An 18,102-nucleotide genomic window follows, 5' to 3' on the forward strand; every position below is an offset into this window, starting at 1 on the left:
GTGCACTAAGTCAATTCAAATGAAAGTAGTGCAGGAGTTAAAATGTAGGACTGCATGTCAGAACTTGTTCTGTTCCTGGCTCTGCCACTTGCTCACTTTGGGATTTGGGAAAGTCCCTTCACCTCTCTCTGACTAAGTTTCTTCATCCCTTATACAAGGATTCTGATAGTTCCCTGTCCATAAGCATAGGGACATCAACAAAACCTCTTGCAGCTGTGCAGAACTCTTAAAGTCAGCTCCTGGCAGGCAAGTAGGAAAGAAGATTGTTTTTCAGATATTTTAACAATTTGACGTTATTGTCCAAGCATTCTGAACCTCCAAGAGCACTCTTTATAAAACATACAGATCACCTTTAACGAAAATCTATTTTTGGTAATTATAATTCTGATTATAGCTGCGCAAACAATCAGAGCATAACCACATAATTTTTCATAGCTGGAACTTCAAACTGATGAAGCATTTGTTGGAAACCCACAGACTGAGAGAAAACATTAACTTCATTAAAATGACTTTTTCATTATTATAATTGCTACCTAATTTAAGCAGTTTATTACAAAATTTAAACAGTGCCCCACAGATGACCCTTATTTTGATTTCATTCATTCCATGCTCGCTTTACGGTCCTCCACCCAAATTGCTTGTGAGGTGCTATGAAGTATATACATGCCTTCTTCACTCTTCAGGGCACTAGATATGTTAGTATTGGTCTTGAGTGTGACTACAGATGTTTTCAGCAAATCAGACAAGGAGAAATGGGAAAGGAGACTGGCTAGGTGCCACTTCCTGGAAAAGAGCAAGGAGCCAGGAGTTGCAGACACCATTCCACGCTTTTGAATGGTTCAGACTCACAAAACAGCCTCTCATTATCTCTCCAAAGCCCAGATGCACTAAGCAATATTTAACTACTACTCATCACTGCCTTTATCTGGGGAGCTCAGAGTACTTCTACAGTGCCACTATGCATTGGTATGAGGGATGTAGATTGGAAGGAGTGTTCCACAGAGGCCTGGTCTTCCCTCTTCCCCACAAATGAACACAAGAGACTCAAAAGACCAATCTCTCCCCTGCCATTTAACTAGATTCAAACTGAGATTGTTCTGAATAAGCTCATTACCAAATGCATTCAAAAGTCTAAATGAGAGACTCCCAGTTACCTGGCCCTGGTCAATAAAGCACAGAATGTGTGCAGGAGTATTTCACCAGCACAAACACACACACACTGTAAAGAAGTGCAGTTAGTGACTCACCGAATGCACAGGAAAGGAGCTGTGCCGGTTGAGAAAGGAGTTAGAGATGGACATACTGAGGCCCTGAGTGGCAATGGTGTCCTCGGGGGTGAAGGGCACTTTAGTTTGCTGGACACAGTAGGAGACAGAAGAGAAGGAGGAGGCAGCATAGGAGGCCTGCTGAACCAGAGAGAGAAAGCAAGAGAAAGAAGAAACATAGAAAGCAAGCACAGAACAGGCTATGAATAAATGGCGAGAAATGCTAGTTTAAAACAATGCAATTAAAGTTGCTTATTATACAAATAGCTACTTGGGCAGTTCACAGGATTCTGAACCCTCACTCTGAGAGAGTCACACTGATGTGTGCTGCTGCTGGGTGCGTACACAGAGCACAGGCCAGAGAAGCATCAAGGAGTGCACACACAGTAGCAGCTACTGCCAAGCAGTGGAACTGGCCCTTGCTTCCAGCTGTTAGGCAGGCTGTTTCTGTGGACTGTTAACTATGTCAGCCAGCAGCTTGGGAACTCATGTCTCTCCAGCCTGAGAGAGAGAAGTCTTCTCAGGCCCTGTAAAGATCTGGATCAGGCACAACTTCCAGTGTTTTAAAGATGTGTTCTCAAAACAGAAACGACCTCCCGGTTTCACAAGAAGCACATACTGTACCTATAACAACAGAACATGCCACACTGACTATTCCAGTGTACTTTGTATGGGAAGAGTCAGTCATTAAAGACTTCCTTATCTCCTGTGTGTCTGGAGGATGACAGACTATTTCTGGCCCTTTTGCACTCCTCAGCTTCGACTTCCTGGTTTTAAGTATGAATGGTTCGGTGATCAGATTTGAAGCTTGCAAAAAAGTTGTATACATGAGTTCATCCAGCAAAATTTGCTTGTGGCTGGAAAGTGCCTGTGTCCACACCGTTTGCTTTGGCCGAATCTCTTTGGGCAGCCAGAGCATATCCACTGTTATTGACCTTACAGTCCTTGTTGACCCAGCCATCAACTACTTGGAGAGTTCAGCATCACCACTTCCCAAATGAACACAAGGGAGACGGTGCTCCACGAAAGCCTCTGCCCAGGTGAACCTTAAGCAACACCTGGAGGGTATCATCCTGTAAGGACTAAAGAAGGTCCCGAAGGCAGAACCATGATCTCTAGCTCAGACAGATTATTATTAAAGAGCAGTACAGGTGTGGTAGAGGCTAAAGGACATATTTTGTTTCTACTAACAAATTAGGAAAAGGGGCAGCACTCCCCTGTTTTTAACTACCAGAGTGTTAAAGAGGTCATATGCCCTGGCTAGAGATCAGTATTTTGCATAGCTTCTGTCATATCAAGAATCCAAGGGTATGTGTGAAAAATGCAGCCGGTGACATAATGAGTAAAAAGGACATGACAGGGATTGAGCAGAAATTCTGACCACATGTTAACCTTAAGGATGCCCCTTTCATGTCCTTGCATAGTGGACAGGACCTTGGGTTTTAAGGTCTCTGTTAAGAAGCCCCATGCCCACAGTAAAAGTGCATTGCACTCAGTTTGCTTATCTTGAAAGGCCATATTCACTCTGCCAGAGGATACAGATGCTTTGAACCTGCAGTGTGGAACACACAGACTTCTCTTTGATGGAGAAAAATACAATGGAATAGTCCAAAGTCAGTGCACACAAGAAGTGAGGAAATATACTAACAAGGACCAACATAGAAAACAAACCATATATGGAGTAATTTAATTTATGCTACTCTTCATTGTTTGTCTGGGGCATTCAGCATATCTTAAAGTCAATGGAACATTTAAAAATCCCCATGCAAATCACCGACAGGTCTGAAGTATGTGTTTTCGTGTCAGATCATTGAATTGTGAAACCATAGTTCTACCTTTGTTATCATTAACATTTATAGTGCCTGATCTTCTTGATACCTCCCATGTACTTCATATGGTGTACCAAATGGAAAACTAACAGCTGCTGTGACTAAAGCAAGTTTAAGAGTCTTTGGCTGTGTCTACACTACCTCCCTACTTCGAAGGGAGGATGGTAAGTAGGGTGTCAGGAGATTATTAATGAAGTGCTGCGCTGCATATGCAGCACTTCATTAAGCTAATTCTCTCCCGCGGCAACTCTGAAGTGTTAAACTTTGAAGCACCAGCTCGTGTGTAGCTGTGGCTAACCCGCCAGTACTTTGAAGCCCCTGGGCAACTTTGAAGCCCCTTTACTCCTCAAAATTTTGGGTTTACTAGTGGTATTGGTCCCAACCTTTGTTATAACAAACTACACAATCAGGAACTAAGCATCCACGACTGCTCCTAGCCTGTTTTCTGACTAGTGGCTGAGAATTTGAATTAGGAACGTGCAGTCTGTAGCACATTTTAGCTATTATGGCCATCAGGAAAAGATAATTGTCTAGATTGGCCATGGTGATAATAGCAAATGTGCTTATACAGGACAGTAGCTAGCGTGGCTTCAAACACAGCATAAGAAAGGCTTTGACGTCCAGTTTTGGTTTTTCAAAGCTCAAAAGGAGTGCTCTGAATTTGAGGGCTGGAATGGAGGATGGTGGTTAAACTATGTCAAGAAAGATGTCTGGAAAAATGTTAACGTTAGATGTCAGGGAGCGTAACCCAGGTAATGCAAATGTAAAATCATCAATCCGGACCTGCTGTCCTCCAGGAACATGAGGCACAAAGCATGAAAAGAAGGACATTTTCTCACCAAGGCTGTTACTAGAAGTCAAACATGCCTTTGTCTGGCAGAATACTGAGGGCATCACTCACCAGCTGTCGCTGTTTAGGCGGAAGAGCCGGAGGCGGGGCCAGCTCTTGTGACGAGTCTGTGCTGCTGAACGAGTCGTTGAACCCATAGACTTCCATGAGGTGCTTGTTTTTCTGCTGGTAGATGTGCTCGTTCTGAGGTGTCTGGTAGAACATGGATGGCTGTGGCTCTGAGTAGTCTTCCACAAACTGCATATATGCCATCACTGTAATACAAATCAGGATTAACTTGTTGCTCTTGACCAGTCCACTACAGCCTTTTTTGTATCAGAGGGAACACGTGAGTAGGATCCTCCCTCACAAAAAAGCAAAATCAAAGTAAAAGCAGGGGAGGGATAGTTCAGTGGTTAGATCATTGGCTTAGTAAACCCGCCATTACGAATTCTATTCTTGAAGGGGCCTTTCAAGGATCTGGGGGCAGGTTAGATATAAAAACAAAATACTTTCAGGGTGGTGATAGGTCTTGCTGTGAATGCAGGGGATTCGACTCAGTGACCTTCAAGGTCCCTTCCAGCTCTATGAGATGTGTATATGGTCACATGGCATCCGTTACTGCACTCTGCTTCAGGAGGGCGAACCGATCCAGTTTGTCAGGTCTTCCCATGTTATGCCACATCCACATGATGGTGGCTACAGCAATATGGCTACAGCGCCTTAACTCTCACGCTGTAACCCTATAGTGGTAGATGGAAATTACAACAGAAGAAGTGGTTTCCTCCATCACTACAGGAACTTTACCTCCTCAAGCAATGGTAACTAAGTGAACAGAAGCATTTTTCTGTTCACCCAGCTGCTAGGTCAGCATAGCTATAGAGCTCAGGAATGTGCATTTTCAGCACAGATTAGCCTAATACAGTGATCTGCTCACCTTGGCAAACAGCATCACCCCTCAAAAGGGGGCACAAGGTCATATTTCATTATGAATCTCAGGAGGGCCAGCCACTCCCATTGTCTGATCAGCTGCCTCCTTAAAGCTGGCCAAGGCACAGTTTTGAATTGTTTCTAAGATAATATGCTCCAAAAAAGTTGCACTGGGACAGAACATGTGTTGAGCTTGATTTCCACTGGAAAAGGATTAGTTTGTGGAGCTACGGGGAAAGCTAGCCTATGTCAATTTGCTCCAAAGCTTGGGCCAACGCTTACAAATGCTCCTACAACACGGAGACCTAGGTCTTTTTCTACATCAGGGTGGGAAACCCGCAGCCCTCAGTTCAGATCTGAACCGCCTTGCGGCTCCCCTTCCTACCACTCAACCCACGGTGGGGCAGGCAGTCCTGAGCCTCACAGGCCAGATCCAGGCTGTGGGCTCTGACACAGTGCATGGGGGGCAGGTAGTGGCATGGCTGCAGCTCCTCTTTCCCCTACTCCAGCTGGGGGAACAGTCAATCAGAGCAGCAGCAGGGTATGGGGGAGGCAGTGGCATGGGAAAAGCTCCCTGGAGAGCCTTTTCTTCTGCTGCTGCTTCTGCTTCCCCAGCTGAGGGAGGGGGCGGCAGCAACAGCAATGGAGGCAGCACACCAAGGTTAAGCACCCCCACCCCTCTCCTACTCCCTCCGGCCCCTACCCTGCTTCGAAACCCCTTCCTATCCAGACCCCCCCGCCACCCTGCTCCTGTACCTCCTCCCGCCCAGGCCCTCTTGCCCTCACCCTGCTGCTGCATCCCATCCTGCCCAGACCACCCCACCCTGCTCCTGCCCCTACCCCACAATCCTACTCCTGAACCCTGTCCTACCCAGACTTCCACACTCAGCCTGTTCCTGCTCCTTCCCTCCTGCCCAGACCTCTCACCTCCTGTCCACTCCCAAAGTCCCACTACTGCTGCTCCCAGATCAATTCTGCATCTTAGCTCCCACCCAGATCCCCAGCCCAATCCTGCACCCTCCAACCTGCCCAGACCCCACACCTCTTCCCCAACAGCCTTCTTCCCCAAACTCAACTGTGAACCCCCCATTTTTGGTCCCACACTGTGCCCCCAGAAGAGTTACCCTGGCCTGGGTGAAGCCCTGAACCTCAGTCCCCCCTTCTCTACCCTCCTGCTTGTGATGCTGGAACGTGAGGGGAGTGAGGGGTGTCAGGCAGGGGCCACATCACTGTGGGATTTTTTTTTCTCACTTTTATGTGGTCCCCAACTGATTTTTTTGCAGGTCAGTAGCCTCCAACCCAAAAAATGTTCCCTATCCCTGCTCTATACAGTTATCAGGTGCTCTCACCACAAAATAAACTAACCTGAGAGCCAGAATTAGGAAAGGGGAACTAGATAGCCTGATAAAACTGGAAAAGAAGAATTTAGGTAACAGGGTCAGGGCTACTGCATGAACTTGCCAAGCAAAGCTGGCTGGTGTGCGAGTTTTTCTGATGATCCTCTTTTATCATGGGCCTTTTCAGTGCACAAGGAAAGCATTCTGGATATCCGTGGGGCATTGTCTGAAGTGAAATGAATATCCACTATCACTTATTTCCATGGAACTGCCTATGAAGTGCTGTGCATCTCCACAGGACAATTTCAACTTGCTGCATCAAATAAAAAATATTTTCATGAACTGGTTTTTAAATTTAATACAAATATTTTGAACAACTCCTGGCTGAACAAGCTGAGGCACTTTCAGAAGCGCGCACGCCACAGCTTCCTTGTGTTCCATGAGGCAAAGCAACACGTTCACAACACCCATCCTCAAACTTCTCAACTGAGTCAGTGGAGACCATCCTCCTTTGCCAGATGAAATTTAAGCTTGTTTCATTCGGAACAGACAGGATGGCCTTGTCTCTTCAAACTCAGCCACTATCTCTTCTCCCAGGCTACTGTTACCCCTAATAGGAGAGCCTTCTCATTCCAGTCATTTGGAACAGAGGTCTTTCCACTTCACTGAGTCATCACAAATTTCTGCTATAAAATTCCCTCCCCTGCCCCATTTCCTAAACATCTGAACATATTAACATATCTCTAATTTTGAAAGAGAATCAAAATGCTATAAAGCATTTAGCATTGTAGTGTGTAGGGAAGATGCAAGACAATTCCACAACCGGATCCACATGAATGAACCTTTGTACCTCTTTAGTACCCCACCAAAGTCCGTGGGACTCAGCACAGGAACAAGGTATATCTGTGCAGTGCTGCTTGCAGGAGCACAGGGAAGACACCCATGTTGGTACTTTTCCAAAATGCTACAAAAAACAAGGGGGACTAAGAATGGAAAATAACCTCACAAATCCGAGGACAGAATAGAGCGCATGCTACCATTCAAGCACTTTGAAAAGTCTGAGCAGCATCTTTTTCAGAACCACTTTTAGAGACAGATCATTTACCCCTCTTGTAAGTTTTTAAGTCTGGTTAAGTGGAAATGATTCAACCTTTGCTGGCATTTCAGTATTCCAGCTCCAACAAAACAATGCCAACAATAAAAGCTCTATGTGCAGTCGTCAGAATGCAACATAACCCAACATGCAAAACACAGAAGCCAGTTCCTACCACATGCGGTCTATAATCCAAAAATGCAGCACTCTGCAGCTCCAGCCAACAGATATCTACAGGCAAGTCCAATTTCAAAGACGACGCAGCCCCATACAAGTGTGGCAGGAAGGAGCCGCTCTGCACCTGCTGCCTGAATCTTTTTTGAGACTTCCTCTGACGTTACACAGATGAGGCTAAAAGCTGTCCAAAAATACATCTCTCATTAAGTAAATAAAAGTAGATATGGCAGCTGAAGTGCAGAAAAATGCTGAGGAGCACAGCTCTGCTGATGCACCTCAATCTTGATCAGTAACATCTGCTACAATTCCAGATGTAGGACCCCACACAGTTCTGCCACTGTTCATCAAGCTGTTGTCCTGCAGCACCTCTTCAGCTTCCACACAGCTCAGCCTGTGTTCCTCCATCCTGACCTACTGTACCTTTCCTGGGTTCCCAACACAGCTTTACCAAAGAGTCTCACAAATTTCTGCTGTTTCAGACTTTGCCCTTCTCAAAGCCAGGAGCAATTCCACCAGGTGATATCATTTGTATTTGAACACAACTCTCTAAAGGTGAAAAGTGAGAGGATTAAGGCACTGATCCATTCATCCACCAGGATCATCATATTCACATCACTGCCACGTGAAAGCAACTTAATCTTGACACAACACTGGTACAAGACCAAATGCTTCCAAATACCAGCAAGTCTCAGCAGACCCAGCTATTCCCTTCAACACGTAGGTACAGTGAAATGTACACCAAGTACATCATGAAGCCACTGACACACAAGCATTCCAGCTTATGATGCATCTGTATAAAACGTCTTTCCCGGGTGGTAGAATGGAAGCCCAGAGGCTGAGACAGAAGGGCATACTCCGGGATGGGAGAGGAGCCAGTGAGTCAGAGCACTGACATATTCACACTAAGCCTTAATGAGGATTCAGCTACAAAACCATTAATGTGCTACATTCAGCATATGGAGCTGAAGTACTCAGCCAATACCAATGGCTCTACTGGGCTTAAAGGCTGCATTACAGCAGTAATGAGAAGTGTTAGTGAAAAAAGGTGACACATTAGCTTCTTGTGGAAAATTAAATTACAGTCCATGCCTTAAATCAAGTCAGCATGTCTGAATGGAGTTGGCAGCCTTAACTTAATCTGTAAGGGAATAATGAAGAGCTTTTTCATCTCAGCTCTTTATGGCACTAATACTTCCCATTGTCACAACAGCTACTGCCCGGCCTGTTAGAACTAGTGCAGGTAACCTGAGTGCATCTCTGCTCCCACGCTGATTTAATCTACAATTATAAATGAAGGGGAAAAAAAATCACGTGAAATATAATCCCTGAATTCAACGTAGTGTGGAGGGACTGGACCATATAAAGAGACACATGAGCTCTTTAAAGGCCTCTGATTTATAGCAGAAGGTTGAGAAAATGGAAATATTTCTGAGATTGTTCTTTGCATAGGCTCCCACCCATCTCCTGCCCGCCCTTCTGTGCTGTGGCTTTTAATGAGGCAGACGTTCAAAAAGCAGATGGGGAAATGACATCACTGGCTCAGAGCAGGCTGGACAGCCTGCAGTTTATTCCACAGGCCAAAGGGTGGAACGAGGGCTGCAACCTCCTTAATGAACAGCAGAGATGTAAAGACAAAATCTAGAGAGGAGAGAGAGACACCACTCAAAGCATCTCTCTAAGAATATTCCAAAATGCCCAGTTTATGTTAATTTGAAATGTAGACAGAAAACACTTGAACAGCTTGGCTGTGGCTGATACCACCTTACTGGGACGGAGGCTGTGCAGGCTCTCACTTTCTACTCTGAGCTGAAATCCCCCATCTACTCAGCGGAGTACGGACTCACTGTCAGAGGAACGAAATCTCTGAGCAACTCCACACCGCAGCTGACTCTTAAGTAGGGTGACCATATCTCCAAATATGGGACAGGGAGATATGGGTGAAGGGGCGGCTCCTCCCGGATCCATCCAGCCCCTGGGAGACCTGTGGAAGCAGCAGCCACTGATGCTCCTGACCCCTGGGGAAGCGGCAGCTGCCGGCTTACCGCAGGAAAGTGGCAGGGACTCAGCAGCTGCCCACACTCCCCCAACTTCCCTGAGGCTTGGAGAAGTGACTCCCTCCAGCAGCTGCGCCTGTGCAGCTGTGGGCAGAAAAGTCAGTGAGGGAAGGCCCAAATAGGGGACAATTAGTCCCTTTTAAAAAATAAGTAGGGGAGCCTTTTTGGCATCCCAAATACAGGACTGTCCCACCAAATACAGGATGGATGGTCACCCTACTCTTAGACAAATTCACAGACCCTGCTAGCTTCGCACCAGAGAGCCATCAGCACTTTGGTGTTGGCCTCTGGCTTGCTCTGCTGGCACAGGCTGACACGATTCCTTCTTGGGTCTCATTCTCAAAAACACAGAGCTGTGTACTGGAGATGGAGAACTGCAGGAGCTGGCACTGGGAGCGTCATGAGGCTTGGGGGAAAGAAGACTGAGCAGAAGGCCTATATGCAGTGGCAGTTGACTCCTAATCAAAGAACAGCAAAAAGCCAGGGTGCAGCAGGCACCAGAGGGATTGCCTGAAGGCATCAGAGGACTAGAAGTACCTAATGCTTGTCAGGGCACTAACCCGCACCCAACAATGTGCACAGCTTGTGTTAGCAGCTGATGAGGTAAAGCCGCTCAAGGCTCTAACCTGTATCTGCAGTCATGTCAGCCAGTTCAGGTTTCTGCCATGACTGGGCACAAGCAGCAGAACCAACAGGCACCATGGGCATCAGGGCAAGGGGAGTGGGTGGGCGTCCAGCTCCATGCCCCCAGAAGGGAGAGGCCAAAGGCAGAAGGGGCAGGGCCTAAGGCAATCAACCTGTAGTGCCAGACTGCAGCGCTATCTTCCCTCCCCTGGCAGCCATGCAAAGCAGCAGAGCAGTGCACACACAGTGTTTTGGTGCAGCTGCCTCCTCTGTCCCCTCGCTGTTGGCGGGCCTGGGCATGAGTGATGGTTATGTGGGGAGGAGAGACGGGACGGACAAAAACTGAGTTAATGGGAACACTCAAGCTACACACTTCACATTAACCCACTAGTGAAGACAAGCTCAAAGAAGCTAGCCTTTGCCACTGCCTCCGGGGAGGACACCTGCTTTTCAAATACGGGTTGAAACTCTCTCGTCCAGTAACATCCCTCATCCTGTAGGATGCTGCTGGACTAGAGGACTCCAGCTGCTGGGCTGCAGATTAGCCCTGTTGATGGCAGGGACCCCGGGGCAGCCCAGGTGTAGAGAGCCAGGTCAGGGAGCCCCACTATAGAGAGCTGGCTGGGGCGCCCCATTGTGGGGAGCCCAGCCCAGCATGGGGAGCCCCACCAGAAGCCCTGTGGCAGGGAGCCCGGCTGGGGCATGAAGCTCTGCCAGCAGCCAGACAGACAGCTGCAGGGACTCAGGCCAGAGCAAACGAAGCTGGGCAAGCCCACTGCGGGCAGCTGGCTTGGGCACTGACTTGACCGTGCCGGCAGCTCCATGGAGGAGCCCTGCAGGAGTGGATTCCAGCCTCCAGGCAACCTGAGGGCAGGGAGCCTGCAGTGGCCAGGAGGAGAGCCTGGCGAGCAGGCTGGTGCCTCTTCCCCTCCCTGGAGGGCAGGCAGGAGGCCCAACTTCCGCACATCCAGCAAGTCCCCTCCATTGGGACCACTCAGGTCCTGAGGGTGCCAGATGAGGGAGATAAAACCTGTAGTTTATATCCTCCTGAATAAGACCAGCAACTGTCCTCAGCATAGTTAAGATAATTAGAAATCAGATGCTCAGATGGTACCAATCTGCACTTCCCACTGATGGAGAAAAAATGGGAGAAGACAGGGAGAATCATGAACAAATGACTCACCACCAGATTCTAAGCTGTTTGGAGGCAGGATCCTGTTATTTTAGGCCGTGAGCTCTTTGTGGTTGAAAATGTTCTATATCTGTGTTTTGTACAGCACGAGCATTGTTAGCTCTTAATAACAGTTGTCCAGAATAGTTCATGGTAACATGTATTCTTACAGCACTAGATAAGTAATAATTCAGGCCAGATTTTGAAGGCAGCTCTGTTTCCCTGTTGGCGTTAAGACAGAAGGATGCTGTTTGACATCTCCCTGGGCACCGCTCAGAGTACAGTAAACTCATATCCAGCAGCCCAGGGACTGGGAGATTGCTGCATTTTCGAATATTCTGGATAACAGAGAGGTATACCTAGCAATGCATAACACTAAAGGAAAACAAGATCAGATATTAAGAAACAAACAAAAATGTTTGCAGAGTACTCTGTTTACCAACAACAGTAGTGCTGTACACTGTACAATTATACCTTATTTGCTGTATTTATGTTCACTATAGTGAGCTTATGGGAAACGTAACTAATATTTAATTATGGTTAAAATGCTAGTTATTTGAGTGTTCTGGATAATAGAATGCTGGATATTAAAAAGTGTTCACTGAAATACGCAAGTGTAATTTAGACAAGACGATGTATATCAATAACTAAAACCCCGCCTTTGTCTATACTGTAACATTTCCTGCCAATAAACCTGTTGTCAAAAGATTACTCAGAACAGTGAGAACCTAACAAAGTTGTGTCTTTCCAACCAATTTTTGTATCGTACTCTGGAATCGTGTCCTGCACATATTGTGCAGATACGTGAGCAATGCCTCTCATTGTATAAAATTATACCAGGCCATCTGCATGCACAGTAAAATACAGCATGCAGGCAAGAAGTGAGTGGTGGTAGTCCCACATAATCTTCTTTCTAGCAATGTGCATGGAAATTTGTTAAGTAAAATAAGGTAAAGCTAACAACCCCAGAAATTTATCCTGGTTACATGCAAGGTATGGACTATATACAGCAATCTCTCCATGTCATATGAATGTAGTTAGTGTGGTCTGCTACAATGTATGAAGTGAGGTTACTCCCCAGCCAGCTTTGCACCAAGGCTGTGTTATCAAACGAAGGGGACAGACTACAGGCAGGATAACAACATCTCACTCCCTAACAATACAATCTAATCAACGCTCCACAGCCCTCTACAACCACCTTCTGAAATCTGAAGCTAACTCAAAAAGCTCAGTTAAACATCAAAGACGACTCACTTTGGCAAGCTTTGTTATAGGGGTTAAACATGCACACATGCAGCAAAGAACAGATAACTGTTTAAATTGTTTTTAACTCTCCTTGACTTCACAGGATAACAGAAAAGAATGAAGGGGGCTTAGGGTACCAGGCAAATGGCCTAAGCCACTCCTGTCACTGTGAATGCCGTCACCAAATTGCCCTTAGCCTAAGCATCTCCAGTCACGTACATGCTCATAGGAATGGCAGGGAATGAATCTGGGCTTGGAGTAAGCCCCCACTTTAAAAAGAAGCATCAATGTACAGAGATGAGCTGTGTGCCTGATCCTGTGACTAGCAATGAGGATTTACACCAGTTCAGTTCCTGCTGCACACAAGCCACGTGGCTATTACCGCTAAACCATTTCGGATAGCCTGAGTTATTGACCCTGACTCTTAGTAATGTACTAGGTTGTATTTCCTTTGTGATGTCTACAACCCAGCACTGATACTCCCTGCTATTCACTCTCATTACCTTTAAGAAATTTGCTTCACCTTGCTCACAAGAGAGACAGATATGTTATTGTCTCTTATCACGTATTATATATGGGGCAGAGTACCTGAACTACTGCAATAGACTGGCCTCTGAGGACTGGGCCCAGGTCACGCTCAGCTCTGAGTGAAAACAGTACGGGTTGCAAGTATGGCCTGGAAAAATTGGTCTCTCTTCTCACCCGTGAGATACTGATTTTTGATGATGAACTTTTGGTTCTTTAATATTATCACTGTAAGAAAGGAATTTATGCAACAGTGACCAGCTAACCAAGCCAGGCAAGTTTCAAACACAGCCTCCTCCCATGAAAAGGCTGCCGATGACAAACCCAGGCCAGAAGACAAGCTTGGCATTTTTCATATCTCCTCTTGTGTTGGGCTGTGAGTCACACTGCAAAATGCAGTTGACCCAAATGCTGAAGGAGAGGTGGAGCATACAATCTTTTACATGAAGAACTGTAAAGCTAGCCAGTGGCTGGGTCACTTGCTGGACCTCATCACACATTCCAGATCCCAGTTTGTTCGCTGTTGAATCAGCATAGCTGCCCCCTTTCAATGGGACTCTCATCTTTTAAGCAGGGGAGCTACTGTTAGTGAAAATTAAAGTAATCAGAATAAGTGGTAGTAATTTGTGGTAATCAGAGCCACTACCTGAGGAGCAGAGAGTCTGGTTTACAATGGAAAAGACCTGGAATTTAGACAGTGCTCATTTTAACAATGTTATCCTCTTATGGTTAAAACTTAGATGGTGGCCCATAACAAAATGACAGCATTGGACACCATCACTCGTGACACACAAGTCCTGTGCTGGCATGCTGATGAACACAATCTGGATGCTAACTTGCTGGGCTGGCAGTACTCAGCCTTAAGAGGGGAGAACCACCCAAGAACCCCTATCTTTGGGCTTTTGGAAACAGTCCAGACCTCCTCCCTGGTGACACTGTGGCTATAACAGTTTTGAGGTGATCCTGTGGGAACAGAATAGCCACTCTGACTTGAGACTGGCATGGAGAGAAAAGGAAACCACCATGAAAGGTGGGGATAATGCTCTAAGATGTCAAATATTAATTGCTACTACCTGTCTCCCTTGTGGCTAATCTGCAACTAAAACTTACATTGGCACAGCTCTGTTGGTCTGGGATACGAAAAAACCCACCTCTCTCACCAACACAGTTATGCTGACATAGCTAATATTGTTTAGGAAGCAGTGTTCCCACAATGGCAGAACAACTCAGCTGGTACAGGGAATGTCTACACTGGGGGCTATACAAGTTGAAACTATCTCAGCACCCTAGGGTCCTGAATGGTTCTGGACAAAAGAATTTGCCGGAACATGGGAGATCAAAATTGTCTAGCACATTACCAACACTTTCACTGCTTACTGGGCTCTTAGAAGACATTCAGGGGTAAATTACAGCTAAATAATAGCACAGAACATTGACAGCCAGGACTGGGGGCTGGAAACAAACTTTATGGGACCGTAAGAAACTTGGCCATGCCCAAGAGAAGTGGTTGCCTCGCTAACTAAAATCATGCCAGATTACAGATGTTGCTAGACGAGAGTGTTCCAGATTAGAGAGGTTCAACCTGTACCAGAACAGGCTCTGTAAGATAGACATAGGCTAGGACAGATGTATAGCCTTTCACTCCAAGGGCTTGTTTACAATGAAAAGTTACATCTGCCTGTTTCAGTGGTGTGAAAAATCTCATTCTGAAAAGATGTTAAAGCCGACCTAAATCCTGGTGTGGGTAGTGGCAGGTAGACAGAATTCATCTGTTGATCTAGCTAGCGTCTTTCAGGGAGGCAGATTAACTACAGCAAAGGAAGAACCTCTCCCATCACCAAAGTTAGCACTACGCTTAAAAACGCTGAAGTGGCACAACTGTGCTGCCTTAGTATTCTAAGGGTGGGCCTAGACTTCAGTGGGAGTTAAGTGCATGGGCACTTTTGAAAATTCTTCAGGTGCTTAAAGATGCAGACTGGCTTCTGAAGTCCCTTTAAAAATCTGGCTCTTACTAGCAAAGGATTGGGGCTACCCACCCAGACCTTTTCTGATGACCATTGTGACACTTAGTCCTAAGGGAATAAGGACATTATCACCTGCAGGACACTGGGTAAGCAAAGTATCTGACAAAGGAAAAGAAAAATACCAAAGCAAACACTTGCTTACTGTGTTTGTTTTTCTTCTCCGGCAGAGGGGGTGGTTTCTCCGGGTCACCTGTAGAATCAGGAGCAGCACACTCAGCAATGAATTCCACTGGTACTGAAGAATTGCCCTGCTGGAAGGGCAAGACAGCAGCAAATGACGGGAAGGGTATTGATGAGAGAGCTTCTGGGTTCTGCATGTCATCCTCCGAGATGTTATCATATTGCGAGGGGTGCCTTTCATAGGAAACCCTGCAGCCCACATTATCCAAAGTCTGAGAGGCGGCACTCCTCCTCTTCTTCTCTGGCAAAGCTGGAGGAGTCTCTGTAGACTGTGTTGCTGTCAAGGGGCTGCAGTATTGCAGCTGGGGGGAGTTGCCCTGCGGGGCCTGGAAAATGTGTCCATGAAATGGGGATCCACACTCGCCCAAGGACTCTGGCAATGGGCTGAGGATACTTGGCCCCTGCTGAGGTATCTGGTCAGCATTAGAGAGGTCCTGCTGCAGGAATTCATAGTCCGGATCATAGTGATCTGTGTAAAACAAAGAAAGTAAGAACACCATGTGTTATTCATCCCTAAACTGAGTTACTGCATTAATTTCTAGATGTGATCCTTGTTCTTCTGTATCCCACCCAGCCCTACTGTCAGTCACTTTGGCGATATTCTCTTCAATTCAGAGCACAAGCACTTTGCACCAAAGACTGTTCTTGCATTTCTTCGGGTAAGGGCCCATCACCCATGTAGTAGTAAGTGATTAGTAACAATCATTCAACCCATGAAGCATCAGAGAGATACTGTTTGTCTATTGAGTGCATTTTGTTTGTTACTCTTCATTGACACATTTCCTTGAAAGTTTGAAAATAAAATTGCTTTAACCCAGTGGAATTGCCCTTTCCTAAGGATGGGCAGAAAAAGGGTTGAAACCAACACGCATTTTATCTTGTGACTCAAACTTAATCTGAACTCATACTTCTGCAGCAGAAAGATTGCTGAACTAATCAACTTCATGCCTTCCTTCTCTATGACAGAATATAATTTATCAACCTGCAGCAGCTATACCGGCAGGGCCTCCATTAGAATTTGGCATCACAGATCTAAAAAGACCCAACACCAGAGTGGCACGGAACTGAAGGGATCCTCTCCTTACCTAATGTTTCACAGCTTGTGTTGCGGGAACACTGCCCACTGTCCCGGTCCAGCGAGGAGAGCTGCTCGTCAGACTTGCTGAGCTTACCTATGCTACTGCACGGCGAGAGGCGAGGAGATTCCCCTCCATAGGAGTGGCTGCCACCTGACAGCCTCCTCTGTGTGTAACAGTCAGCATCAAAATCCTTAGGCAGAAACAACAGAACATTCTCTTCAGCTTGCCAGTCAACAGGAGACATGCTAAGAGTAAAAGCACCTGCTGGAGGTGGGCAGAAACGGGGGGGTGGGGATCGTCTGTGCTACACAATCCACCCCCTTAGAATGGTACTGCACAGGCTCCAAAGCTGTTTGTGTGTGCAAAAGTGGAAAAAAAAGGAAGCAAATGACTTAAATGTGCAACTGGCAATTCAGAGAGCAAGTACTGAGATACAGGAATGGATGTCACATGCTGTGAAAGAGAAGCCTGAGCGCTTCACTAAAACACAAAATCTGTTGAGCACTTGATACTGGACCATCTTAACAACATGCAGATTGGGAGAGGTCTGATTACACAGCTGTGAGTTTCTGAGTATCTGGTGAGCTAAGGGGTGTGTGTGTGTGGGCGGGGGGGAAGCTACAGTTATAGCTTTTTAGACTGTCAGCTGTGTCTGTCTGTGGCTACATCTTCACCCATTAACTTGAGTTAGTCTAGCTCAAGCAAGAGCAGCCACACTGAGAAACAACACTTGAGCAGCACAGAATGATTGGATTCGCAGTACAAAGCAGGCATATTAGAGGCAGACAAGTTGAGCTAACACAAGCTGCAGCCTTTACCACCACTGGACTAGCCAACTTGAGTTAAAAGGACCACCACACTTGAACTAAGTATTTTGGTGGGACTTCAGTTATAAATCAAGTTAGTTCTGCAACGAGGACACGCCCTTAGTGCTGTAAATTAGCATGTGTATTTTTAGAACTGTACCAGTGACAAATAATGGATATGGGAAGGCAAACAACCCCTGTAGTTCCATCATTTCCCTAAATTCTCTGACTTCTTGGTTATTTTACCCATTATTGGACTAAAATCAACTGCTCAAAGCAGTCTCTTTAGGTTAAATACTATTTTAAGAACACTGCAATTGAGGCTCTGATCTCCCCATTGTGCTACATGAACCATGTCACACACAGAAACGAGGGTCTTGTTAAGTTCAGAGAATCACTGTGCATACTACTTTCTGTTACGGACAGGCATGCTTGTTCTTTTGAATCACTGAAGTGCACCATGGCTCACAGCAACAGAGTTTGTAGGAATTTACTATTTAAATGGAAGAGAACCCTCAAAAAATAAACCTATGCACATTACTGTGTGAAGTCTTAGATAGCTGAATCTCCTCTCAAAGGAAAATATGCCCATTTCAGTACAGTTCTTTAAAAATTCTTTAAAATGTCAGGCAACCAGCTTGGCTTAACAGAGGACTCTTCAGTAAGCTTAAACACAAAAAGGTAGCTCACAAGAAGTGGACAGCATATTGCTCAAGCATGCAGTGGTGCAATTAGGAAGGCCAAAACACAACTCTATTTGCAGCTAAACAAGCGATGTGAAGGATAACAAGAAGGACTTCTATAGATATGTTAGCGACAAGGTGGGGGACCTTTACTGAACGGGGAAGGCAACCTAGTGGTAGATGGATGTGGAAAAAAACTGAAGTACTCAATGTTTGTTTTTGCCTCTGTCTTCACAGAGGTCAGCTCCAAG

At 46.1% G+C, this 18,102-nt stretch overlaps 1 protein-coding gene across 8 annotated transcripts in view; it reads right to left on the reverse strand.

Moving 5' to 3' along the window:
• The window catches only part of RAPGEF1 (Rap guanine nucleotide exchange factor 1), a 138,504-nt gene that overhangs the window by 38,314 nt on the left and 82,088 nt on the right, over nucleotides 1-18,102 (reverse strand). For 4 of the 8 annotated variants that reach the window (XM_075015091.1, XM_075015090.1, XM_075015086.1 and 1 more), the window contains exons 8-11: nucleotides 16,369-16,552; nucleotides 15,246-15,752; nucleotides 3,996-4,198; nucleotides 1,248-1,406 (exon numbers count right to left, since the gene is read on the reverse strand). In XM_075015091.1, the coding sequence (XP_074871192.1) occupies nucleotides 1,248-1,406; nucleotides 3,996-4,198; nucleotides 15,246-15,752; nucleotides 16,369-16,552 (1,053 nt within the window). The remainder of the gene's footprint in view (nucleotides 1-1,247; nucleotides 1,407-3,995; nucleotides 4,199-15,245; nucleotides 15,753-16,368; nucleotides 16,553-18,102) is intronic. The other 4 variants (XM_075015093.1, XM_075015092.1, XM_075015089.1 and 1 more) reach the window with 2 other exon arrangements.

Source organism: Carettochelys insculpta, chromosome 21, assembly GCF_033958435.1.
Source record: "Carettochelys insculpta isolate YL-2023 chromosome 21, ASM3395843v1, whole genome shotgun sequence".
Classification (NCBI taxonomy): Eukaryota; Metazoa; Chordata; order Testudines; family Carettochelyidae; genus Carettochelys; species Carettochelys insculpta.